Here is a 27,903-nt window from a genome sequence, read left to right as displayed (position 1 = left end):
ATGAACTGGATGTTCCACCACATTCTACTTTAATATGAGAACCTGATGATGTCTGAGTAGTTTTTTTTTTAAGGCAAAATAGTCTAATATGAAAATCTGCAGCATTCTGGGTTCCTCCAGTTAGAACTCTGATTGGATTCAGGAACTCGGTTTGACTTTTTGCAGAAACAGCAGCTGAGTCCAGAAGAGGAAATATCTGGAAGAAGTCTGGTTCTAAACATTTACAGAACCTGAATAAAACACGATTCTTCTGAGGAACTTGATATTTGGTCCCATTGCTGCCCGCTGATTGGCTGCCCGGCTGGGTCAGCAGGTGTCAAGGTGTTCCTCCAATGCTTTCTGCCATTTTTTGCCTCCGTCCTACTCCGCCCTCCGGAGGATTGCTGCGGCAGGATGATGAAACAAACGCACCTCGGAGCTCCGACCTGCAGACGGAAGCCGATCCGCCCGTAAAGGACTTTCATCCGCAGCCCTCCGTCCTCAGGTCCTCTGGGGTCCAGGTGACGAGAATTCCCGACATCCGTCTCCAGACATATTACATCTTCATCCCGGGAGGCTGTGAAAGGACGCCCCCCTGCGGTCCCAGCAGTCCTCTTTGCTACCTGCAGGAGCGGCTGGTTTCTGATCCTCCAGCTGTGGCTCTGCTCCACATTGCCGGCCTCTGTCTCCGCTCCGGGTCCCGGTGAACCGCAGCTCGGACATCGGGAGGCGCCGCAACTTCTCCGCCGCTGAGGTGAGCTCTCTGCCGGCCTCGTCGTCCTCCTCCTCCGCGGATCCTCCGAGCACAATGCGCTGATCTGCGCTCCGTGGAAGGATGATTTCTGTGGTGTCCACGGCGGAGAGCGCTCCCACAGGAACCGGCACCCCGGAGCCGAGTCTCTACCGCCGGATCAGGAGGCTGTTCACCCGGTAAGAAGCACGGAGGTCCTCCGGTTACATTCAGCACAGAACACAATGCAGACACACAACAGACACACAATACACAGCAGACACACAACGGACACGCAATACACAGCAGACACACAACGGACACGCAATACACAGCAGACACACAACGGACACACAATACACAGCAGACACACAACGGACACAATACACAACACGCTGCAGTCACACAACAGTCACACAACAGACACACAGCAGACAGACACACAACAGACACACAACACACACACAACAGACACACAACACACACCAGATGCACAACACACTGCAGTCACACAACAGTCACACAACAGACACACAGCAGACACACAACACACAACAGATGCACAACAGACACACCACACACAACAGACACACAACACACACACAAGAGACACACAACAGACACACACAAAACAGACACACAACAGACAAACAACAGACACGCACAACAGAAACACGACAGACACACAACACGCACACAACAGACACACACAACAGACACACAACATTCACACAGCAGACCCGCAACAGACACACAACAGACACACACAACAGACACACACAACAGACACACACAACACACAGCAGACACACTACAGACACACACACAGCAGACACACTACAAACAACAGACACACACAACAGACACACAAAACAGACACACAACAGACAAACAACAGACACACACAACAGAAACATGACAGACACAGCACGCACACAACTGACACACACACAACAGACACACACACCACACACAACAGACACACAACAGACACACACAACAGACACACAACACACACAAAAGACACACAACAGACACACACAACACACAGCAGACACACACAACAGACACACAGCAGACACACAACACACAACAGACACACACAACACACAGCAGACACACAACACACACACAACAGACACACAAAAGACACACACAACAGACACACACAGCAGACACGCAACAGACACACACACATCACAACTTTGTTCCAGATTCAGTCTTTCTTTTATTGTTTATTTTATTTCTCCACCAAAGAACAGCAGTTATGAGATGTTCAACGTCTGTCTGTCTGTCTGTCCGTTCGTCCGTCCGTCCGTCTGTCTGCAACATTACTCAAAAACAGACTAACGGATTTCCTCCTGTCCTCCTGTCCTCTCCAGGGACCTGCTGGTGTCCCTGGCCCTGGGACAGGTCCTGTCCCTGCTGATCTGTGCCATCGGTCTGAGCAGTAAGTTCCTGGCTGAGGACTTCCACGCCAACACTCCGGTGTTCCAGAGCTTCCTGAACTACATCCTGCTGTTCCTGGTCTACACCACCACGCTGGCTGTCAGGCAAGGTGAGCTCACCTGGAGAACACACCTGTATGAACATATAGGTGAACCCCTAACCCTCTATAGGATTTATACACTGGAGATCAACGTTAGAGAACATCCTGCAGGTTCCTACACCTCAGAGTCCCTGTTCTCCTTTACAACATCAGTAACCGAGCAGTCATTCATGAGTTCCACCCACCATCAGGTAGAACATCATGAGAACCTGTCTGATATTGTGTTGGTTCCTTCATGCTGCTGAAACTCCTCTGACCCAGTGGTTCCTGGAACCAGGACCTCTGATTTCCTGTGGGTTCTGTGGGTCCTGTGGGTTCTGTGGGTTCTGTGGGTCCTGTGGGTTCCAGGGGGGACCTACCTAGATCAGGCTGATCCTGGACCATCCCCCAGAGACTCAGTAAGATCTGGATCTGGGGAGTGTGGAACCCGGGTGAATAGCTTAGCTCTGTCATGTTCCCCGGGTTCTCCTGAGCAGGTTCTGTGGTGTGTCGGGGTTCATGGTGCTGCTGAGGTGGAACCTGGAACTAAGGACTGCTGGTACCATGGGTGGTGGTGAAGGGTTCCTGACCTGCAGGGTTCAGGTGGTGCAACACGTCAAACATCTGCATGGATGTCAGGACTCAAGGGTTTCCAGCAGAATTTTGATGATGTATGTTCTCCAGCTGTCAGTGGTCAGAATGTTGGGGCTGATCGGTGCAGATTCTGAGCATAAAAAACTTAAATGAGAAGTAAGAAAAGAACACTGATCAAAATGAGAGACTTTGAGGAACCTCCCAGTTATTGGAGATAATCTGCTGCTCATCTCAAACCCTGTCTGGAGCTTCACCGACTCTCCAGCGACTGAAGCCTCCAGGTGTCCAGGTGAGGTCCAGAGGATCCTATGAGCCACAGCAACAGAAGCTGGTCATTCCAAACTTGTAATTTCTAAAAGACTGCATCTTTACAACATCACAAACTCACTAAAGCCCCCAGGAAGGCTGGTCATCCACGAAGGACACACACTGAAGAGGACAGGACAATGAGGAGGACCTCAGTGGACAGCTGGAGGTTCTGCTGTTCAAAGCAGACTGGCACTGACACCTGTTTCCATCTCCATGTGTCCTCATATCTGCAGTATTTATCTTTAATATCTGAATATCCAGTTTGATACAAACACAGGATTCTAAACGTTATGATGCAAAAGTGATGCTTTCATATGTTCATTATCCTGTCTGTCTGTAACCTGTCTGTCTGTCTGTCTGTCTGTGTTTCCAGGTGAAGGGAACCTATTGGCCATTCTGAAGCAGCGCTGGTGGAAATACATGATTCTGGGTTTGGTGGACATCGAGGCAAACTATCTGGTCCTGACGGCATATCAGTACACAACCCTGTCCAGTGTGCAGGTCAGTGTGAGTCAGTGTCGGTCAGTGTGAGTCAGTGTCAGTCAGTGTGAGTCAGTGTCAGTCAGTGTGAGTCAGTGTGGGTCAGTGGTGTGCGGTACAACACATCAGGCTGTTTTACTGATTGACACAAAATCAAAACTCTCACAGTTCTGATTCTTAGTGATGGATTCAGTCGTCCTGATAGAACGTCGTTTCCTCCTGTTTACTCCACTCCTGTCTGAACATGAAGCTCCTGGTCCAGGTCTCTGATATCTCCATCCACTACTGGAGCTCCTCACTGGTTCACGGCTGTAGACTGTTCACAACTGTAGACGGTTAATGACTGTAAGACTGTTCACGGCTGTAGAGTCTACATCCGTGAACAGTCTACAGTGTAGACTGTTCACGGATGTAGACGGTTAATGGTGTAGACCAGGGGTCAGTAACTGGCGGACCGCGGTCCGGATCCGGACCCAGACGCCGTCTTATACAGACCGGACCTGTAATCAGTAAACTGTAACGGGATTTTAAATTTGACCGGTCGCTTCTGTTTTACCGGCACAGCTTTCCCAGTGTTTACGGCATTAGTTATCAGCTCTGGAACACACAGACCAATTACGTACGAGTTCAGCCATCCCACGTGACGCTACTCAGCCAATGAAGTCTCTGCATTGCAGCTGCTAAACATCACAGCTCTGCGTTCAGAGAACAGTTGAGAGGTGAGAGACAGACAAAAAAGGAAATGAATAAAGCGACACCGAGAGGGAAATAGTCCTGCACATGCTGACCATGTTTGGCTCAACATACAGCTGGAGGCACCTTTCTCAACTATGAACATAACAAACATGACAAAACTGAATATGGTTCCAGACTGACCAATGAGCTCCAAATGTGTTTGAGAACGACCCTGACACCATTCAGACCACAATTCAAAATACACAATTCAAACAATACTGGCAGGGCAAACTGCAGCTCGGTTCTCCTATTAAGCAGCAGGGATATAAGGGGAGTAACAAGACAGGAAAAAAAATGTACAAGTGTTCAATTGTTTACATTTTTTGAGATTTAGGTATTGTTAAAGATGTATATAAGCTGGTTCGGGTTGTTTAGTCATTATTTTTTCAAGTTCTGCACTTAATTTTAAGATGTACAGTTATATCAAAAGTTAATTGTTAATAAATGTTGTCAAAATGTTTTTGAACCGTACTGAAGTTATTGATTACATGCACACGCTAATAAAACTATTAGGTTACATCAACATATATCGCACTAATTGAAGTTAGACTTTATGATGTTCTGGACCTTTGCTTTAATACATTTTCTCTGACTGGACCTCTTTGAATTTTAGTTGAATATCCCTGGTCTACACCATTAACCGTCTACATCCGTGAACAGTTTACACCATTAACCGTCCACAGCCGTGAACAGTCTACATCCGTGAACAGTCTACACCATTAACCGTCCACAGCCGTGAACAGTCTACATCCGTGAACAGTCTACATCCGTGAACAGTCTACATCCGTGAACAGTCTACAGTGTAGACTGTTCATGGATGTAGATTGTTCACGGCTGTAGACTGCTCTCGGCTGTCTGCGGTTCTCGGTCCATTGTTGATGTCAACAATTGGGTCTCTGCTGGTCTTCAGCATTGGTTTGAAGCCACCAGGTTGATGCTCTGTGAAACGATAAGGACACTCAGGAGGTGGAAACAGCTGCTGAGATCAGTGAAGCCATAAAACCTGATCACATCTGCATTCTTCATTTTCTCCCAGCTGTTGGACTGTTTCGTCATCCCGGTCGTCCTGCTGCTGTCCTGGTTCTTTCTCCTGGTGAGGTACAAGGCTGTCCACTTTGTTGGGGCAGGACTGTGCCTGTTGGGAATCAGCTGCATGGTGGGAGCTGATGTCCTTCTGGGTCGGCAGCAAGGTCTTGGTGAGTCTCCACACATTCCAGCTCTCAGTGCTGCAGGTTTCCATGTGAATGCCATGAGCTTGGCCAGGTTGGACTTCTGGTGGTTTTGGTTTGACAAACGAGCCTCGCCTTGACTGTCCTGTCCATATTTATCACTCTAAATAGGAGAACAGAAGCTGTTTGGTGATCTTCTGGTTCTGGGAGGAGCGACACTGTACGGGATCTCCAACGTCTGCGAGGAGTTCATTGTGAAGAACTTGAGCCGTGTGGAATTCCTCGGCATGATGGGACTTTTCGGATCTTTCTTCAGTGGGATCCAGCTGTAAGTTTGTGGGGCGACTGGATCCACCGTGTCCTGCCTGATTTCTACTGAACTTCTTGTAATGAGATGGAGTTTATGATCAGTCGAGGAAAGGCAGTTGTTTGTTATGTGAAGATGAATTATTCACTGATTATTGAGGCTGATATTAACACAGAGACCAGTAAGTGTTGGGGCATCTGGACTGAAGACAGCGAAGCAGAAAACTCTTGAAATACCTTGTTGTGTTGCAGAGCCATCATGGAACACAAGGAGCTGCTGAAGGTACCCTGGGACTGGCAGATAGGTGACAACAGACACACAAACACACAAATAAACCCCTTTCAGTCCTGCATGTCTGAATGTTCTCCTGGTTGCTTTTCTTTAAAACCTGCCAGGTCGAACAGAGCAACATTTCTGTAGAAGTTTCCACACCAGCATGAATTGATTCTTTAGAAGCATTCGATTCCATTTCAATCCGATTTTATTTATATAAAGCCAATTACAGTCCAAATGATCTCCAGGCAGTAGTGGAACTTTGAGCTTTATAAAGTGACTTGAAGGATTTTTCCACATTTCAGCTTTAATATTTGAACATCACAGACACACTTCATGCACAGTTTGGGCACCAAATTACAAAACACTTTTGTGCTCTCTAGTTTAAAATCTATTAGGCAGCAAAATGAAATGTCCATAATAATAAAACCTACAATGACAGCTGAAAAATGATGAGATCAGTGTATTTTTCTTTTAAGATGTTACAGGAGCCGAAGTTTGAACTATTATCTGTTAGTTTAACTTCTGCTTTCACACACTGAACAGTAAAAATGTCCTCGATTAGTTTAATTCTAAACGATTTGAGAAAAGACAGATCAGGATGTACCAGCGGGTCTAGCCTGAACTTCATTCCACCTGAGTTTAGAAAGGTGAAATAAACCCAGTTTATCAGCTGCAGTTTAATATTTAATATAATAATAATGATTAATAATGAGGAGACAGCAGACTGAGATCAGCAACTCTCTCCATTCCAGAAGGAAACGTTCTGAGATCATTTGCTGATTCTGTGCCTTGGCAGGTCTTCTCTACGTTGGTTTCAGTGCCTTCATGTTCGGCCTGTACAGCTTCATGCCGGTGGTGATGAAAAGGACGAGCGCTGCCTCGGTCAACCTCTCTCTGCTCACCGCTGACCTCTACAGCCTCTTCTGTGGCCTCTTTCTGTTTCACTACAAGGTAATCCTGAAGGTCAAAGACGTCTGAACAAACTGCAACTCATCATCATTCTCTGGCCTTTTTCTGCTTCTTTAAACCAATCAGTCTCTGAGCCTACAGCAGCGGTGTTACTGTAGGAAACAGGGAATAGTTCTGGTGGAACATTAGCAGCAGCAGAGGGCTTTAATGTTCCATCTTCAGTGTCAGGGTTAGTTTCTGCTTAAACCTGGACTCCATCCAGCAGTCAGACCAATCAGTAAAACGGAACCATGTGTTAGACTCAGTAAGTTAAGCTCCTTGTTTAAACAGAGAGATGAGGCTAACAGGACACTAAGAAGCTGAAGGTTAAGACAAAATCTACTTCATTTATGGGTGAAGCCATTCGTAGCTTCGCTGCTGATTCACCAACATCCTGTATGTTTTCACATTTCACATCATTTTCTGTAACCGGTCAGGTAGAGAAATACTCTGAGATCTTCCTAAAATCCAGATGGCCTCTGAGGAGCATTTTCTTCATCCCATCAGTCCAAAAACAATGAACTTGGACCTCAATATTATCAACATAAATGAATAAATAACCAAATTTGAGTGTAAGGATTCATCTAGAGTTTGATCACCACTGTAGGTGTGATGAGGATGTAGATCTGTGGGGGATGAAAACATCTGATTCCTAACATGTGAACAAGCATCAAGCTTTCCGGTTTCACTCTGTTGCAGTTCTCGGGCCTCTATCTGCTGTCATTCTTCGTCATCATCCTGGGCCTGGTCCTGTACTCCTCCTCGTCCACCTACGTGGCCCAGGACCCGCGGGTTTACAAGCAGTTCAGGAACAGTCGACCAGCTGGCGACCCGAGCCCGCTGAGTCCTGCAATCCTGGAGCCCTCGGTGACCTACACCAGCCTGAGCCCAGAGTCCGGCGACGAGCTTCCGGTCCAAGTAGCGTGAACCGATCTGGGAGTTCATCTCTCAGCCTGGTGGACCATCGGTCGGCCTCCAGGTTCACAATTTGATTGAGAGGAATAGTGCTGGAGAGACCCAGTCTGCTGAGGGCAGCTGGGAAGTCACCAGTAGGTCCAGGTCTTCATTTCATGGCTCGTATTGAGGGACATCTTCATCTCCCACTGACCCAGTTCCATCATGTCTGTACCCGATAAATGACTGAACAGAATGTAACTAAAACACATAGCAGTTTGAGTTCATTGTGATCAGAGATTGTGAGTAGGAAGTAGTGACTTTAAATGATCAATCATGTAAATAGATCGTATTGTAATTTCATTTAATCTCCTTTTTATATCTGTTAGTAATATCTCTGCTTAAAACCTGTGTAAATGCTGAAGGTTCACTTCATCACTGTATTCATTTTCTTTCCTAACATCTGATGGAAATCCAGAGTTTTTAAATGCGTCTGTATAAATTCAGTGGAAGCATCTGTCATAAATGACTCTCAGACTGACTCATTGTAGTTTTTTCACCAGGTGTGATTAGGAAGTTCAGAGATTTAAAAATCAGAACTAATAAATTTTACCTCCATCGCCATTGAAGCAATCCTCAGGTTTAATGTTTCTGGACATTACAGTCTGAAGGATGTTGAAGGAAACGGCAGCAGATCCTGACCTCCTCCTCTGTTTAACTGCTGTTTGGTCTCTGGGTGGTAACCACAGACCCTCCTCATCCAGCTGCTGACTGATGTTCAGCTGCCAGGGTCCAGAACATCCGTAGAGAGGATCCCTGCATGAGGAGACCTCAGCAGGAGGCTAAACTTCAACGTTCAGACTTTTATTCATGTCTGGGTTTATGATCTAATGCAAACATTACCAGAATTAATAGTTTCATTCAACAACTTTGCACCAGAAAGTCATTGTGACCATGGAAAGATCACTTTAAAAATTCATGTTGAAAGCTTCCAGTTAATAAATGAGTGAACTGTTTATGGTGTCTGATCAGGTGAGGTTTACTGGAAGGACTTCACTGGAACCCTGAATTATCTTTATTAGTTCATCCTGTAAAGAAAAACTGAAGCTTCTCAGACTGGGAGAAGGTTTTCTATCATGTATAGGCTACTTTAACTCCCTGTATCTTAGTATTTATAGCTGCAGCCAAACAAAGATACCAGAGGTGGAATAGAATTTAAAGTTTAGCTTCGTAGCCACAAATCCACGAAACTAACCTGGATTCTGTATCATTTTGACTCAAACTTGTACAGATTAATGTACTGACGTGGCTTCATGTGTCTCAGATGGTTTAACTCCAAACACCAAAACGCTGATTTATATCTGTTTCATTCAGCAAAAAGGATAAAAGAAAAGCCGTCCGCGCAGCAACAGGTGTTCACTAGATTTTTTAAAATGTGTGCATGAGTTTAGTTCTTGTATCGTTCTGTAAACACTGATCCATGAAAAAAATATAAAAACTGAAACTCCAGAAGGGAAGCAGTTCTTAGACATTCTTTCAGATTCACATCACCTCCAACTTTAAAGCATGAGTTACTGTCTGATACAACTCTGGACGGTTCAACATGTGTGATGCTGTTCTGTGTTGTTGTGCTGTGTGTTGTGTTGTTGTGCTGCATGTGACTAACTCCTTCATATCAAACTAAATTAGGTTAGGGTTAGTAGGGTTGGGTTTAGGGTTATAACCCTCCCTAACCCTTTTAAACAGGACGTTTCTCTCATCAGTCAGCTGTCAGAAGGTTTGTGGTTCCAGTGATTCCAGATGAACACCACAGAACCATCAGATGCAGAAACTGGCAGAAAACCCTAAAACTACTGTATGAACACAACTCAGACTTTTAAAATATTTCTGCCTCAGAATGTAGCAATGCAGGATTTACACCATCTAGTAAGACATGAAGACCGACGGGTGTGATTTTATGGTCCGTATGGGGGACGCTCAGTGAGTTTGGACTCTCGGTCCAACCTTAAAACTGAAGATACATTAAAGCAAGAAGCTTCCAGTCCTTCAGCGTTCATGTTTTTCATTCTTACACTGCAGGAAGTGAAACATTATGATGTCTGCAGGTTACAGCAGTTCAACTCCAGATTCTGGATCAGCTGTGGGTGGATTTTAGATGTGAATCTCTTGATGGTTTCTTGATCCTGCAATATTAAAGCGTGTTACTTTCTGGGAACTGCAGCATTTTTCTTCCAGGATTTTGGAAACAGTTTTCGAGACAATCCAGAAAAACTCACCAGAGACCAGCTGCCTGCAACTCTTCACCTTGTTGCTCCTTCATCACCAGACAGATCTTCAAACTGACCTCCCTTGCTGGAGCTGGAAACCTTGGATTAAGGGTGGTGGTTGTTCCTCTGGGGCTCAAATGATGCTCAGGTGTCTCTGGCCATCAGCCGACCCTGATTGGCTAACAGGGTCACATGGCACTGTGTTCTGGGTACAGATTAGTGAGCAGTTCATATATCCATGTATGATCTAAGAAGCAGAAAGAGAAAGGCTTCATGATAAAGGCAGGAAAAGAGTGATATGATGGAAATCCTGGGATCAGAAGGAGAGATTCTGCTGGGTTATTAATCCTCTAAACACCACGTCACCAAAATTCCACCATTTATAAATTTAGAAAGTGTAAAAATAATCTTGTGTTCTGCAGTCCCATCAAAAAATTACAAAAAAATTAAATCATCTCAAATGTTGTGATCCAGAGAGTTTCCGGTTGAACTGCAGGCAGTGTTTCCTCATCCATTCAGCATGGTGGAACATCTTTCTGCAGTTGAAAAGTTCTCCCTTCCTTCTTCATGGTTGTTCTGGATTCACAGAGGTGCAGAACTTAAGATTGCAGAGAAAAACGAGACACAGTGAAGAAAAAGAGACAGGAAGACACGAGAAACTGCTCAGAGTGGAAGGTTAGTGAACAGTCGGAGGCATGATGTTACAGCTGTTCTCCAGCAGGGGGCGTGGTGTACAGTGAAGCTGAACAGCGGCAGCAGAAGAAGGGCCAGAGCAAATCATCCATCTTCTGAGAAAATATCAACATCTGATCAGCGGCGGAACGAACCACAAACATCGGCATCATGGGAGCTGTTCTGGGTCTGTGCTCCATGGCCAGCTGGGTGAGGACTGTTTTCTACCCCGTTACACTGAAGTCAATGTCGTTGGTGGTTTTATCTCATGCTGCCATGACTGCGCACAAAAACAACAACAGGCCGCACAGGGAGCGGACTGTGGCGCAGCTGTTAGCATATTAGCATGCTTGCATTCAGCTGCGGAGGAAAATAACAGAAGAAAACAGAAGAAAATAAATACAATACAATATAGCAGCTAGTTAGCCTGTGAACAGGGAGCTAAATACAATACAGCAGCTTATTAGCCTGTTAACAGCGAGGTAAATACAATACAGCAGTTAGTTAGCCTGTTAACAAGGAGATAAATCCAATACAGCAGCTAATTAGCCTCTTAACAGGAAGGTAAATACAATACAGCAGCTAGTTAGCCTGTTAGCAGGGAGGTAAATACAATACAGCAGCTAGTTAGCCTGTTAGCAGGGAGGAAAATACAATACAGCAGCTAGTTAGCCTGTTAGCAGGGAGGAAAATACAATAGAGCAGCAAGTTAGCCTGTTAAGAAGGAGATAAATACAATACAGCAGCTAGTTAGCAGGGAGATAAATACAATACAGCAGCTAGTTAGCCTGTTAGCAGGCAGAAAAATACAATAGAGCAGCTAGTTAGCATGTTAGCAGGGAGGTAAATACAATCCAGCAGCTAGTTAGCCTGTTAACAGGAAGGTAAATACAATCCAGCAGCTAGTTAGCATGTTAGCAGGAAGGTAAATCAATACAGCAGGTAGTTAGCCTGTTAGCAGGGAGGTAAATACAATACAGCAGCTAGTTAGCCTGTTAGCAGGGAGGTAAATACAATACAGCAGCTAGTTAGCAGGGAGGTAAATACAATACAGCAGCTAGTTAGCCTGTTAGCAAGGAGATAAATACAATCCAGCAGCTAGTTAGCATGTTAGCAGGGAGATAAATACAATACAGCAGCTAGTTAGCCTGTTAACAGGGAGGAAAATACAATACAGCAGCTAGTTAGCCTGTTAACAGGGAGGTAAATACAATCCAGCAGCTAGTTAGCCTATTAAGAAGGAGATAAATACAATACTGCAGCTAGTTAGCCTGTTAGCAGGGAGATAAATACAATACAGCAGCTAGCTAGCCTGTTAGCAGGGAGGAAAATACAATACAGCAGCTAGTTAGCCTGTTAGCTGGGAGGAAACTACAATACAGCAGCTAGTTAGCCTATTAAGAAGGAGGTAAATACAATACTGCAGCTAGTTAGCCTGTTAGCAGGGAGATAAATACAATACAGCAGCTAGTTAGCCTGTTAGCAGGGAGGAAAATACAATATAGCAGCTAGTTAGCCTGTTAGCAGTTAGCTGGGAGGAATAACGGAGAGCTTTTGTAGTTTTCCTTTAGCTTCTGTTTGTCTGCAAAACGCTAACTGCTAACACAGAACCTTTCAGTGTTTTTTCATCGTCTGATGACACATCCAGCTGGTTATGACGTCATCATCCACCATTTGGAAGTGATCACTTAAATGGTATTTGTCAGTTAAATTGTTTATAGTTATTGATCAGTTTATAGTTATTGATCAGTTTATTGTTATTGATCAGTTTTATGGTGTTTATCAGTTTTATGGTATTGATCAGTTTAATTGTTACTGATCAGTTTATTGTTATTGATCAGTTTAATTGTTTATTGTTATTGATCAGTTTAATTGTTTATTGTCATTGATCGGTTTAATTCTGTGATGTAAACAAGAGTTCAGGGTGTGGACTGTTGCAACGCTACAGCTGTAAACAGAGTCAGATATCAGCTGCAGTCAGCAGCATGCTGGTATTGCGACGTGTTCACAGACCTGTTTACCTCCTGTTTATCTCAGGGTTATAAATACACAGAGCTGTTGGGTTTAGTTGAGCTCTTTCTATTTTAACCTTCAGGTTCTTTCAGGGTGGAATAAATATAAATGTTGACTCTGAGCAGCTCATGTCTCTGTTTCTAGGCTCAGTCCATATTCCACATTCAGAGAACAGAATGCTGAACAAACTTGGATTTAGCCTCATTTAATGTTTCAAAATCATTTTATTGAAGAGTAATTTGGGTGAGCGACACAAAATCCAGCAGAAGAGATGCAGGTGGAACACACCCCCTAAATAAGTAATAATGATCAGAATGAATGTGCTTCCTCAGAACACGTCTAACAGGAGAATCTGATCTACTTTTTAAAAAAATGTTCTTATATCAAAGCCCTCTAGTGAGTCGGTTAACTGGGTTCCAGCAGATATTAATGATGAAAAGAGCTCAGTCACACCACACAGAGAACTTACATATAGCATTTTTTAAATCAACAGTCATCTTTAAAGTCTGTAAATGACAGATAAATAAGCCCAGAGCTGCTGAACCTCCAGATTCTGGATGGACTGCTGTTTAACTCCCAGTTGTGTGTGCAGATTCCCTGCCTGTGCGGTAGCGCCCCCTGCCTGCTGTGCCGCTGCTGCCCCAGTGGGAATAACTCCACGGTGACCCGCCTCATCTACGCCTTCTTCCTGCTGCTGGGAGTCGGCGTGGCCTGCATCATGCTGATGCCTGGCATGGAGGAGCAGCTGAAGAAGGTAGCGAGGTCCTCATTAAAGAAGCACAGCGAGGCCCCGTATTTATCTGTACTGCTGACTGTGGTGGTTTGGAATCACAGGGGGAAATAAAAGTATATAAAATGAACATGAAGATGCTCCATACAGCTGTTTCACTGTTGATTATGTTCTGGATGAATTAATCAGCTGTCTCTAAAATAATAGCAAATATTAATCAGTTTTCTCAAAAGTCTTGTTTTGTCCAAAAATATATGATTTACTGTCATAGAGGAGGAAAGAAACCAGAAAATATTCACACTGAAGAAGCTGCAATCACAGAATTTACAGCGTTTTTTATTATAAAATCTTTCAGTCTTTAGAAAAGACTAAAACCAGATCTACACTATACAGAATCCAAACAATGAATGAAAATCCTATTATGTCTACTTCCTGTAGACTCCACGGTCCTGTTATCACACCTGAACTTGTTCTATCTCATCCAGGTTGGTTTCACCTGACTAGATCCTTCATGTGGTGGATCTACTCTCAGATGGACGTCTGTGGATAAAAGCTTCTGATGAATGAACCCGTAGATAAAATTACTCATCTGAATTATGTGACCTTATATAAAACATGACATTCAGAGGCACATAAACTGAGATGCACATAAACTGAGATTCACACCAACCTGTTTTACATTTTATTGTATTATATATATGTGGAAGAAACTGAGTGGGATGTTCATCAGCTTTCCAGACACTTCAGGTGTTTAAGGGTATGTCTGCTGTAGATTCCAGGTTTCTGTGAGGGGGGCCGAGGTTCCTCGATTCCTGGTGTGGAGGGTCACGTGAACTGCGATGTTCTGGTTGGCTACAAGGCCGTGTACCGCGTCTGTTTCGGAATGGCCATGTTCTTCCTGCTCTTCTCTCTGCTAATGATCAAAGTGAAGAGCAGCCAGGATCCTCGAGCTGCTCTCCACAACGGGTGAGTTGTTCATCCACATCATCTGCTGCTTCATGCAGCTTTCAGCTCTTTACTGGACGATTTACTGCTCTGGGTTCAGTCAAAGCTCAAATGTCCACACTGATCTCATATCTAACCCTGCAGTTCTGTGTGGTAAAGGGTTACTGTTGTTCAGGACCTTTTCTTCCACTGTCTCTCCAGAGGAGTTGATGGTTATTCTCAGCTGATCAGAGCTGGAACTCATCCATATCTCAGTAATCCTTGGAGATATCTTGATCTCAGTTTCCTGGTGCTCTTTGTGGCACTTTTTAAATGATCATAAAGTTTTAAAGCCTCTGAACTGCAGCCTGTGAGCTTTAGAACTGATTTTAAAATCCTTTTATTGGTTAATAAAGCTCTTAATGGTTTCAGTCTGATGTTTTACCTATTTAAGCTGTTTCTGTTTTTGGTTCATCATCTCATTTATAATGTCTATGGAGATGTTTTAGTTTTTACTCCATCTGTCGTGTTACATTCTGTTTGTATGAAAAGTGTTCTCCAAACTAAACTAATTAATATTCTGATGATTCACTAATCATTTCAGCACGGATGTGAGGAGGAACTGGGAACTACTGAACATTTGTTAGATTTTCTTTGTGTTTTTCAGGTTTTGGTTCTTCAAGTTTGCTGCAGCTGCTGCCATCACTATCGGATCGTTTTTCATCTCAGAGGGTCCCTTCACTACCGGTAACTACTGAACACTTTACATTCCATGAATCTGCTGGGTTGGTTTACTAATGTTAACTACTGTAGAGTTTACATTCCATGAATCAGTTCACTCTGGTTGTATTAGAACCTGCAGATGTCATTGGGTTCTCTGTTCCACAGTGTGGTTCTACGTGGGTATGGCTGGAGCCTTCTGCTTCATCCTCATCCAGCTGGTTCTTCTCATTGACTTCGCCCACTCCTGGAACGAGTCCTGGGTGGAGAAGATGGAGGAGGGGAACTCTCGCTGCTGGTATGCAGGTATGATGGAACCCAAAGAGCTGCAGGATGTTCCTGTGGACTCTGGTCTGGAATTACTAATGTTCTGTTGATTACAGAAACATGAGAACTTGGTTTTATTTATTCCTGTGGAACATTCCAGAACAACCCAGTGAACCACCAGTAATGAGAACATCTCCATGGTGCACCCTGGGAGGTTCTATGTTGTAGCGTTGAGGATGTTCTAGCCTCTCCAGTTCTTCATGTAATGTTGAGGACGTTCTATCCTGTCCAGGTCTTCATGTAATATTGAGGACGTTCTATCATGTCTAGGTCTTCATGTAATGTTGAGGACGTTCTATTCTGTCCAGGTCTTCATGCAATGTTGAGGACGTTCTATCATGTCTAGGTCTTCATGTAGTGTTGAGGACGTTCTATCATGTCTAGGTCTTCATGTAATGTTGAGGACGTTCTATTCTGTCCAGGTCTTCATGCAATGTTGAGGACGTTCTATCATGTCTAGGTCTTCATGTAGTGTTGAGGACGTTCTATCCTGTCCAGGTCTTCATGTAATGTTGAGGACGTTCTAACCTGTCCAGGTCTTCATGCACTGTTGAGGACGTTCTATCCTGTCCAGGTCTTCATGTAGTGTTGAGGACGTTCTATCCTGTCTAGGTCTTCATGTAATGTTGAGGACGTTCTATCCTGTCCAGGTCTTCATTTAATGTTGAGGACGTTCTAGCCTGTCTAGGTCTTCATGTAGTGTTGAGGATGTTCTATCCTGTCCAGGTCTTCATGTAGTGTTGAAGACGTTCTATCCTGTCTAGGTCTTCATGTAATGTTGAGGACGTTCTATCCTGTCCAGGTCTTCATTTAATGTTGAGGACGTTCTATCCTGTCTAGGTCTTCATGTAGTGTTGAGGATGTTCTATCCTGTCTAGGTCTTCATGTAATGTTGAGGACGTTCTAACCTGTCCCGGTCTTCATGTAATGATGTTGTGTTTTGTCCACAGCTCTCCTGTCGGTCACTGCTCTGAACTACCTGCTGTCTCTGGTGTCTCTGGTCATGTTCTACATCTACTACACCCACTCTGATGGATGCACTGAGAACAAAGTCTTCATCAGCATCAACATGCTCCTCTGCGTCGCCGCCTCGGTCATGTCCATCCTGCCGCACATCCAGGTTCACTCTCTTTTCTACCTCAGACATTAATGGACCTTTCATGTTTCCATGCTCTGTCCTGTACAAAGCTCCAGAAGAAGCTGCTGGATGTTTGGTTAGATCCTGTAGAACGATGCTGCAGAAAGACCAGATCCAGAATGTCTCTGATTATGGAGGGAAGTCCAGGAATGACCTGTCAGGTCATGTGACTGCTGTCAGGAGGTCATGTGACCGGTTTCCTCTCTCTGCAGGAGTCCCAGCCTCGGTCCGGCCTGCTGCAGTCGTCCCTGGTCACCCTGTACACCATGTACCTGACCTGGTCTGCTATGACCAATGAGCCTGGTAAGAGAACCCATCCAGGGTCAACATGAGCTTCTTTAGCCTCTAGGTTTTGCCTGAGGCGCTGACTCTTTTAGTGAAATGTTTCAGATTACAAATACCCTTTAAGAAGTTGGAGACATGCAGCCAGAGAGCTTCTGGTTTAAATAGCAACAGCAGAATGAATAAAATTTCTGTGGCCCTGAGTGATGATTTCTTTCCTCTGAAGATAAATGAAGCTGCTGTAGATGAGGAACCATCAGAGACCCATCAGGAATTAGAACCAGTGTTCCGAACGCAGCACGCCTTTTCTCTCTCTCAGACAGGAAGTGTAATCCGAGCCTTCTGGGTATTATCGGGCTGAACAGCACCAGCCCGGCGGGTCAGGACCATGTGGTTCAGTGGTGGGATGCCCAGGGGATTGTGGGATTGATCCTGTTCCTCATGTGTGTGCTGTACTCCAGGTGAGGAGCTCCTTTAGTTCCCTGTGCAGACGAGTCCAACATGTTCCCACCTGCAGAAAATGACTCTGACTTGTGTTTATCCGTCAGCATTCGTAATTCGTCCAATGCCCAGGTGAACAAGCTGACTCTGACCAGCGACGAATCGGCACTGATCGAAGACGGACCTCAGAGCGACGCCTTCGAGGATGGCAGCGGCGCCAACCGAGCCGTGGACAACGAGAAGGACGGCGTCACCTATTCCTACTCCTTCTTCCACTTCATGCTGTTCCTGGCTTCACTCTACATCATGATGACCCTCACCAACTGGTACAGGTAGGCTTTACCTGGTACTAACTGGTAAAAACACTGGTACAGGTAAGCTTTGCTCTGCCTGGTCCTCACTGATACTAACTGGTACTACATGGTACTACGTGGTGCTAACTGGTACACTACTGACTTCACACTGTAGAGCAGCAGCTGGAAGTTTATCAATCAATCAATCAGACTTTATTTTTAGAGTCCTTTCCAGCAGCCCAAAGGGTGACCAAAGTGCTTCACAGTAAGCAACAAGAGAATAACTTAAAAACACGACAGTAACTTAAAACGGGACAAACCCTAACCCTTTGAACAAGATACTGATCCCGAATACAATTTTCTTAATAACATAAATATCAACTGTCAATACTACTCTGATGATCACTTTAACAAAATCACAAAATTAGATAAGGGAATGTCAATTATTCATTTCAATAGTAGGAGTCTGTATGCAAACTTTGAAAGCATCAAAAACTACTTGAAACAACTAAGCAAGCCATTCCAGGTGATTGCCATATCTGAGACCTGGCTCAGCAAGGATAAGGGTGCAGATTTTGATTTGAAGGGATATGAACTGAATTATGTACATAGGAAAAATAAAAAAGGTGGGGGAGTGGCCTTGTATGTAGATAAAGGATTAAATTACAAAATAGTGAATAATATGACAACTGGTATTGATGATGTGATGGAAATTATTACCGCAGAAATCTACTCGGAAAAAAATAATGTATTAATGAGCTGTGTCTACAGAGCACCGGGCTCCAATGTCGAAGCATTTAAAAACAATATGGAAAACATGTTTGACAAGACTAATCATAAAGCTGTCTTCATCTGTGGAGACTTCAGCTTAGATCTTCTTAACCCAAATAAGCATAAACCAACTGCTGAGTTTATTGATGTCTTGTTCAGCATGAGCTTTTTCCCGCTTATCACCAAGCCGAATAACCTCTTACTCTGCAACCCTAATTGACAATATATTCACAAATAGTATGGATAGCAGCTTAAAAAGCGGCTTACTGATAAATGACATCAGTGACCACTTGCCGATTTTTGCAATATATAATTGTGGCTTTAAGTACAAGGATGTAAAACGGATCATATATAGGAGAGTGCGAACAGATGAAGCTATAAACAAATTTAGAAATGCATTGCAAATACAAAACTGGGAAAAAGTGCTTAACGAGACAGATACAAACAGAGCATACGCATCATTCCTGAGCACATTTAAATCCCTATATGATGAATACTGTTTCTTAAAAGAATGCATCCAGAAAAATAAAGACACAGATAGATCTTGGATGACAAAGGGACTACAGAATGCATGTAAAAAGAAGAATTTGTTGTATAAAGAATTCATTAAACTCAGAACTGTAGAAGCAGAAAACAAATACAAAAGGTACAAAAACAAACTGACTAATACTCTGAGGCAATGCAAGAAAGATTATTATCAGAAAATCTTAACTGATAATAAAAATAATATCAGAGGCATGTGGAATACGTTAAATAATATTATCAGGAAGGGATCAACACACATAAATTACCCTCAGTATTTCAAAGACAATGACAATATTATAAACAATCTGGATGATGTGGTAAACAGGTTTAATAGCTTCTTTGTAAATGTGGGATCGAAATTAGTGGACGAAATTGTTAGTCCACAGTCAGAGGGAGAGACAATTGCTGCGGAGCTGCAACACAACAACCCAAAATCAATCTTCTTGAATGCTGTAGACGAAAGAGAAATTATTAACATTGTTAACAAATGTAATAACAAAAGGTCTACAGACTGTAACGACATTGATATGGCTTTAATCAAGAAAGCCATTGATACAATTGTAAAACCCTTAACTTTTATCTGTAATTTATCTTTCAAAACAGGTATATTCCCAAGCCAAATGAAAACTGCCAAAGTCATCCCTATATATAAAACTGGAGAGAGAAATCAATTTACCAATTACAGACCGATATCTCTACTTCCCCAATTCTCAAAAATATTAGAAAAATTGTTTGTTAACAGATTGGATAATTTTATTGAAAAGCATGAGCTGCTGGCTGAGACTCAGTATGGTTTTAGGTCAAATAGATCTACATCCATGGCATTGATGGAAGTAGTTGAACACATTACCACTTCTCTTGACAATAAAGAAATGGCTATAGGTATATTTATTGATTTAAAAAAAAGCATTTGACACTATTAACCATGATCTACTATTCAAAAAACTGGAAAGGTATGGGATCAGAGGAGTTGTGTTATACTGGCTGAGAAGCTACTTGACTAATAGGCAACAGTTCGTACAGATAGGGGATTCCAAATCATATTGCTTAAATATAACTTGCGGAGTCCCACAGGGGTCTGTTCTAGGTCCGAAACTTTTTATTTTATATATAAATGACATATGTAGGGTATCACATCTCTTAAAATTTGTGTTATTTGCAGACGACACCAATATCTTCTGTAAAGGGGATAATCTGCAACAGCTCTTGGAGGTAGTCATGACAGAAATGAGCAAACTGAAAACGAATAAATTATCATTAAATTTAAATAAAACTAAATTTATGCTGTTTGGAAAAAACAACATCAATACACAGGCGAATGTAATGATAAACAATGTTCACATAGAAAGAGTGGATGAGTATAAATTTTTGGGTGTTGTTCTAGATCACAAAATCTGCTGGAAACCCCATATTGAATATGTTAGAACAAAGGTAGCATGGAGTATTGGTGTGATGGGGATGGCAAGGCACGTGTTGAATGAGAGAGCTCTGTATATTTTGTATAATTCACTGGTGTTACCGTATTTCAATTATTGTTTGGAAGTCTGGGGAAACACATACAGGACCACCTTACAGCCCCTAACCATACTCCAGAAAAGAGCCATACGGATCATTAGCAATGTCGGTTATTTTGACCATACTAACACACTGTTTTCAAAATTAAACACACTAAAATTAAAAGACCTGTTTGACTTTAGAACTGCGATGATGATGTATAGAGCAAGAAACAAACTGTTACCTGTAAACCTACAGAGGTTGTTTCAGGACAGAGTAGAGGAATATCACTTCAGAGGGATATTGAAGTTTAAGCAGTGTTATGCCAGGACCACTTTGACAAGTATGTGCATTTCGATATGTGGGGCTGTTTTGTGGAACAGTCTGGATGAGGGAATCAAACAATGTAGGAACACATACCAATTTAAAGAAATGTACAAAAAATATATCATTGAAAAATACATAAATGAGGAAATATGATTTTTTTTCCCTTTTTTTTTCTTTTTTCTCCCTTCACACTTTATTTTAATTAAAGAAAAGATGAATGTGAAACAGCGCTAAAAGATCTTGTTTCTTTGCATTATTCATATTCTGTTCAGCACTTTAGTGGGACTCAGACGTATTTTCCTCAAGAATCCTTTTTTTTTTGTTCTTTTTTTGGACTTTGCTATTTTGTTGAAAGGGGTGGGACTTGACAAGCCACGGCTTCTCCTACTCCTTTTCGAATAAGACAGTTATGTCAATGTTCTTTTGTTTATATTGTTTTGCTTTGTTCTGTTTTATTATTATTATTATTATTATTATTATTATTATTATTATTATTATTATTATTATTATTATTATTATTATTATTATTATTGTTGTTGTTGTTTCTTTTTGTTGTGGACCTTTGTATTGTTTTACTTATTCGAAATAAACATTTAAAAAAAAAAAAACAAAAAAAAAAACAATCACAGTCACCCCTATGGGCAAATTTAGAAAAATCAATGAACCTCAGCATGTTTCTGGACTGTGGGAGGAAGTCCACACACGTTTACACAAGTCCTGACTGTAAATCCTTGGAATCGTTCTAAATCCTTAACAGTAGCAAAACAGAGGTTTGCCAGAAGTGATGAACTGATCAACAGACCTTTATAAGAGTAATTTACACGCAATTTGATATTCATACATAACATGCACATGCATAACACATGCTTGTGCTCAGTGCAAGGTCATTTTTTATTAAAGATTTCATCCGTCGGAAATGATACGTCAGCTGAACAGCCTTGGCGGAGGACTGCGTTCTCTGAGTGGTTTTCTAGTTAGTCTTGGAATCGTGCTCTGAGATCTGCTGTCAGTGAATGTTTCTGCTGCTGTGAGGTTTATTCTTTCTGTTTCTACATCATGTTTTCAGCAGTGAGGTTTATTCTTTCTGGTTCTGCATCGTGTTTGCAGCAGCGTTAATCCGTCGGTGTGTTTCTGTGTCTGCAGCCCTGACTCTAACTACGAGGCCATGACCAGTAAGTGGCCGTCTGTGTGGGTGAAGATCTCGTCCAGCTGGATCTGCATCGCCCTCTATGTGTGGACGCTGGTGGCCCCACTGGTCCTGGTCAACAGAGATTTTGACTGAAGTCAGCAAGCCTCTGCTGTTCTCATCTCTGCTTCACCAGTGTTTCAGTAGACAGTAGTTCAGCTGGAGGAGGGGCTGCATTCAGACCTGCTCTGAGGGATCTGAGGGGTGTTTAGATGTTCCACAGCTCTGACTGCAGCCCGTCTCTCCTCCTGTAACGTCATTGTGAGTCCTCAGCAGCCTGTGTTTGTGGTTCCCATGCTGTTGCTATTGTGTATATATTTCTTGTTAACTAGTGGATGATTTTCTTTCTGCATGCTTTTCCTTCAGAACGTGACTTTAACAGTAGCTGTATGTGAAGCTTTGTGAGGACGATGACAGCTGTGATGACAGCATTTTAAGCTCTGTTCTGTGGTATTACGTATGGAGATGCTATTACGTGTAAAATAAGGGAGAAACTTGTGCATCAGCAGACTGCAGCTGAGCACTGAGCAGAGGTTTAGTTTATCACTACCTGCTCCTCTGCAGCTTGCACTGACACAACAAAGACATTCCTGTTTTTGTTGCTTCTAATTTGAACTTTGACTGTAAATGTAAAAACTGACTTAAGTTATTTGATAGTGTTTAGCATTAGCATGTATTTAGCACAGGTAGTTTGGCTCTCCATGTGTTTGTCTCCTCTGCTTTCATGTTTATTTTCTCTTAACAGTGGATTGCAAGTCGTTTAATAAAACAGAGGGAAAAGAATCTGTTAGGTTTCTTGTCTCCAGATAAATTCTGATTTCTGTTCCCTTCAGGGTTGTGGATTCTTCCAGTCAGGCTGTGAATATAAATAGTTCCTGTTTAGTTGTGTAACTTCATTACCTGAGATTTATCTCCAGAGTACGGAGCCCTGGAAGAGACATGGAGAAAAAAAAACCAGGAAGAATCCCGAGAAAGTTTCTTGGGATTCTGAGAAACTTTTGCGAAATCTCACAAAAGTTTCACTTTGGTAAAGTTGGAAAGATGAGGATGGACTTCTTCATGGTGACCTCAGCTGGAGCTGGAGGCTTCAATTATTCCAGAACATTCTTTATTAGAACAATAACTGTGATACCAGGAGAGGAAGAAAAAGGCAGAAATAACTGTAAGGAAAGCTTATCGCAGTATGTCTTTATACTTTGGGTTTTTGTTTGTTCCAGAGTTTCAGGTTGTTGCCAGGAGTTGTATTTTTTCTACTGACACAAATTCTCATTACCAGCATGAGAACCACCTGTCCATGTTCAGCAGAAATAAATGAAATTAAAGAACAGTCTTGATTCAGCCGTTAGGAACAATATCAGATAGTGAAGTTATTGTTGGTGTCATTCATCAGAAATAGTGGTTGTATTTTATATTCTAGCTGAAGTGTGAAGAAAGAAATCAGAACAACTCCGTTTTGACCTGGACAGGAAACTAAGAGATAAATCATTCACACCTGAGCTGAAGAAAGAACGAAGGCAGCAGGACAGTCGTAGAGATACCTGGAAGTCTGATCCCATTTCTGAACACCTTTAAGAGAAGTCTGATGGATAAAAGCAATCCGTGACTTTTGTTCTGAGAAAGGGCTGGATTTCTGAAAATGTTCTGAATAATGAGGATCTGGAAGAAGCTCAGTCCTGCTAGATGTCTGAGGCTGTGCTGAGCTGACAAACATTTCCATCTCCAGGCTTCTTCTGCTCAGTTAACCCTAACCTTCCTCTTCTAGAATCACAAACATGTCTAAGAGAGGCTGTTCTATACGACTTCTGTTTCTTGGAGGAATCATGGACATATTTTATTTTGCTTCTAAGTCCTGCAGGATCTCACCGTCATGGTTCTGATGCTGTCAGATCCCAGACAAGCAGTTATGGAACCACATCTCCACTGCCAGTATATTTATTGTCAGAAAAGTGTAAAAACAGAAGTTGACTAAATGATCCTTGGCATAAAGGCTCATGTAGTTTCTCAGACATCGAGGATGTGCAGATGTTGAAGAAAGCGTCTGTTGACACTGACTTGTTTGCATAAAAATAAGTTTATTACAAAGAAGACCAGGGGAGCATTCTCAGCCGATATGACTAGTCAGCTTGAATCACAGAGATAACTCTCTTCTAGCGGTTTGTTTTTGAGAACAGAACTACTAATCACAGAGATAACCTACTTCCAGAGGTTTGTGTATGGGAACATAGCTGAACATACGGTTTCCGTCAGGGACAGGCCCCACTTCAATTCACTAAATTCCCAGACGCTGGAGCCTCTTCAACATAAACATTCTTAGAACTAAAATAGAAAAACATATCTCCTGTCAGACATGTATATGACCTTCAGTGTGAAGATTCATCAGCAGCACAGACTCACCAGCAGGTCACATTTCTAAATACTGTCCACTAGGGGCAGTAGAGAGTGTCACAGTATTCTGGTATAGGTGGCACCTGGAAAGCACCTGTAACTACAAATTCATATTTACAAATATATATGTTTGCTAGGGCTGCATAGTGGCTGTCACCTATCAGAACATCCCGGCCTGGTTCTGGTTCTGATCTTCCTGCATGGAGTCTTTTTGTTCTCCCTGCTGGGTTCTCCAGGTTCTCCTGGTTCTCCAGCTCCCACAGTCCAAAACATGCTGAGGTTAATTGGTGATTCTAGATTATCAGTAGGTGTGAATGTTTGTCTCTATGTAGCCCTGTGATAAACTGTTACCTGTCCAGGTGAACCTGTGATAAACTGTTACCTGTCCAGGTGAACCTTCACCAGACAGACTCCGCCCCCTGAGCCCTACAGAGGATTAAGTGGTGTTCAGATAATGATGGATGGATGCATTTTCTATGTGTTCCCGTTATTTTTCTGGTTATGTTTGTTCATTACTTGTCAGTTTTTGACCAGTTCTTCAATGAAGATAAAATAATTTCTATTATGACATAAACTCAATTTATGAATTAAAATATTTATCAACTTAGAAAGCGTCATTAATAGAAATGTTCACGTTATTGTGATGCTCCACTCTACATCTTTAGTAATATTTAAATCTCCAGCAGTCACTGATTCCATAAACAGATTATTTATCACAAAACCAGTTGTGTTGTTCTGGATTCTATAATGATGATCTTTGTAAAGGTTCATGACTTTATATGTCTAGAATCATTACCATGATTTCTATCTCCCATGTTCTAGATGTCAGCTTACCCTCCCCAGCTTCAGGCCATGTTGAAGACATCTCCGACATGGTCCATGATGGCTGATTCTGAGTTCTCTTCATCAGTTTTGTGTTTTTGTGTTCTTGTGAGTCCAACTGTTTCTTTTCACATTCTGTCTGATGTTCCTTTTTTCTTGTGTTATATGATCTTCCTGTTTCTCCTATGTATGTTGCATGATTTGCACGGTATTTCATATATTACCGTCAACATCTCAGCCTGGTTTGGGTCCCTTTCCATCATCCATCACAATCCACTAAACAAAATCATAACAATGAGCAGTAAAATAATTGGACTGGACCAAGAACCACTCATCGGCATGTACAACAGAAGGACAAACCTTAAAGGAACACAGATGGCCTCAGACACCACTCCCCTAACCCTAAGCCTCAGGTCAGATACAGCTCACTTACTGATAGGACCAGGAGAACCATCCATCATACTTATGAATGGCTGAGCCATGTTATTTACTTTACTACCACCTCTTTAGGATCTTTAAATTATTGCCCAGGGCAACTTTGCCCAGGGCTGATAAACCTGAAGGGCTTCAAACCTATGCATGTGCTGCAAAAAAACAAATTGTTATCAACAACCAAACAATCATAAACTCACCTGTACCACCACCTGGTGATCACTTACCTGTAGATGCTACAAAACATATTGGCCACCCCTCAGATCCAAAGCGTCCGGTGGAAGAGGAGATTAGAACATGCGTGGCAAAAACCTCTCCTGGTGCAGGCATCAGTGGAGGTGAGGACCCCCAGAAATGTTGCTCTTGCCTCACAAGAGGAAAACTTACCTGAGGAGGTCAATAGAAATAACCTTTCAGCCGTGGATCCTCCCCACCAGACAGGAAACTCACCTGCAGGGGACACAAAAGACAACAACTTAGATAAAGCAAACAAAGAAAACAATACACCTCTTACCTCTCATTCCAATGCTGTAATTGCAGGAGACGACCTGATTTCCTCTGCTTCTCTTCCAGATCCGTGGGGGCTCGAGGCAGCAGCACAGCAGACACCACTAAGGGTTAAAGAGACACAAGGTGATGACGATGGGTTACAACACCAATGATCACTGGATCAAAGTGAATCCCATTCTGAGTCCCCTTCAAACACCAATGGTGTGAACCCACCTCAGGTGTCTGCTCTGTCTGCATGCCAAGAGCCCTTCATACATCAGAGAACGGCTAGGAAAATCTTTGAATGGACCTCAGCAGTTATAAAACTCATAGTAGTGCTGGGAGATTCAAACATGGCACGGATACCGACGTTTCAGGACGAAAAAGTTCAGGTGGATGGTTTCCCAGGGGCCACCTTCTACCATCTAAAGGGGGTACTGGCGAAGCTCACTCCAAACCCTGGCACTGAAAAGGTTGTATTGTCTGCAGGCCTTAATAACTGTCTTTCCAAACAAAAGGCAGAAACTACCTGAAACAGCTGCAGCTGGTACTGGGGATGGCCAAGAGCAGGTTCCCGAATGCAAAAATATACGTACCTGTGATTAACTTTTCATATATGTTAGATAAACATCAACAAGCTTTACTAAGAACATTAAATAATAACATTGTGGAAAAAGTGCAACGTCTTACCTGAGTTGAACCACCTGCGATTCAAGACGCAGCCGCATGATCCAGTCCACTGGACTCCAGACACAGCGAGACAGACCCTTAAAATGTGGTTAGATGAGTTAAACATGTAAGGAGAGTAACGTGTCAAAACAAAGCTCCCCGCCAAAACATCACTAACCTGTCAAAAACCTATATACTTTCCTCACCTCAAAAAGAAGTGTTAGAAAAAGGACTTACCTTTATTCCTACTCCGGAGCTGGCGGGCCGCATGGAGCTTCGCAGGGACTGATACACCTATCATAATATTAGATCATTTCAATCATGACACCACCCGATTATGAACCATTTACTTACCAGTCCACTTGGGATCCTAATATGCCAGCTTCATCCATATCCATACAGACTCTGATCAGAAAGGATTTGGATTATTTTTGAACATACAGACCCAAACCACCAATCAGATGCAACCTTTCCAGACAGCAAATAGAAGCAGTCCAACAACTCAGTAAAAACAAGGACATAGTCATAAAACCAGCAGACAAAGGTTCACAGATAGTCATCATGGACAAATTCCAATACCTCTTAGAGGCTAACAGACAACTCAGCAATAGAAAACATTACATCCCATTACCTCAAATCATCCAAACAGAAACACAGACTGATCCGTAACATCCCGGAAAGGTTGCATCGAAATAAATTCATATTATTCAAACAATTACAATATTTATCGGGCCCAGACCCACCCAGATGTAGAATATTTTATCTCTTACCTAAAATCCATAAACTGCCAGAGAAGTGGACGGTCCCTGGCGAGGTTCCATGGGGCCAGCCTATAGTGAGTGACTGTGGCTCAGAGTCATGTCGAATAGCCGAATACATTGATCATCATCTAAATCCACTGTCACAAAAACATAACAGTTATATAAAAGACACGTACGACTTTGTAATTAAATTAAAAACACTACATGAATCAAACAACACATTCCTATTCACCATAGATATTAACTCTCTATATACCAACGCCGACACGGCTCTCGGCCTCAAAGC

At 42.7% G+C, this 27,903-nt stretch overlaps 2 protein-coding genes across 3 annotated transcripts; both read left to right on the top strand.

Annotated features, from left to right (window-relative positions):
- Nucleotides 1-214: 214 nt before the first annotated feature.
- Nucleotides 215-8,490, top strand: slc35f1 (solute carrier family 35 member F1). Of its 2 annotated transcripts, none has more exons than XM_023295341.3 (8): nt 215-909; nt 2,161-2,267; nt 3,514-3,641; nt 5,392-5,551; nt 5,696-5,852; nt 6,083-6,135; nt 6,904-7,058; nt 7,755-8,490. In XM_023295341.3, exons 1-8 carry the CDS (start codon nt 815-817, stop codon nt 7,980-7,982), a joined length of 1,083 nt encoding a protein of 360 aa, XP_023151109.1. In that variant the 5' UTR covers nt 215-814; the 3' UTR covers nt 7,983-8,490. The 2 variants fall into 2 exon arrangements, with proteins under 2 accessions (XP_023151109.1, XP_023151108.1); XM_023295340.3 differs by having other exon boundaries at nt 2,092-2,267.
- A 2,445-nt stretch (nt 8,491-10,935) lies between these two features.
- serinc1 (serine incorporator 1) lies at nt 10,936-22,842 on the top strand. The gene is made up of 10 exons (XM_023295333.3): nt 10,936-11,098; nt 13,494-13,655; nt 14,404-14,597; nt 15,223-15,302; nt 15,444-15,581; nt 16,553-16,722; nt 16,953-17,043; nt 17,342-17,483; nt 17,571-17,795; nt 22,017-22,842. Exons 1-10 carry the CDS (start codon nt 11,060-11,062, stop codon nt 22,153-22,155), a joined length of 1,380 nt encoding a protein of 459 aa, XP_023151101.1. The 5' UTR covers nt 10,936-11,059; the 3' UTR covers nt 22,156-22,842.
- Nucleotides 22,843-27,903: the final 5,061 nt, after the last annotated feature.

Source organism: Amphiprion ocellaris, chromosome 12, assembly GCF_022539595.1.
Source record: "Amphiprion ocellaris isolate individual 3 ecotype Okinawa chromosome 12, ASM2253959v1, whole genome shotgun sequence".
Lineage (NCBI taxonomy): Eukaryota > Metazoa > Chordata > Actinopteri > Pomacentridae > Amphiprion > Amphiprion ocellaris.
This window is presented reverse-complemented; position numbering and strand designations above follow the sequence as displayed.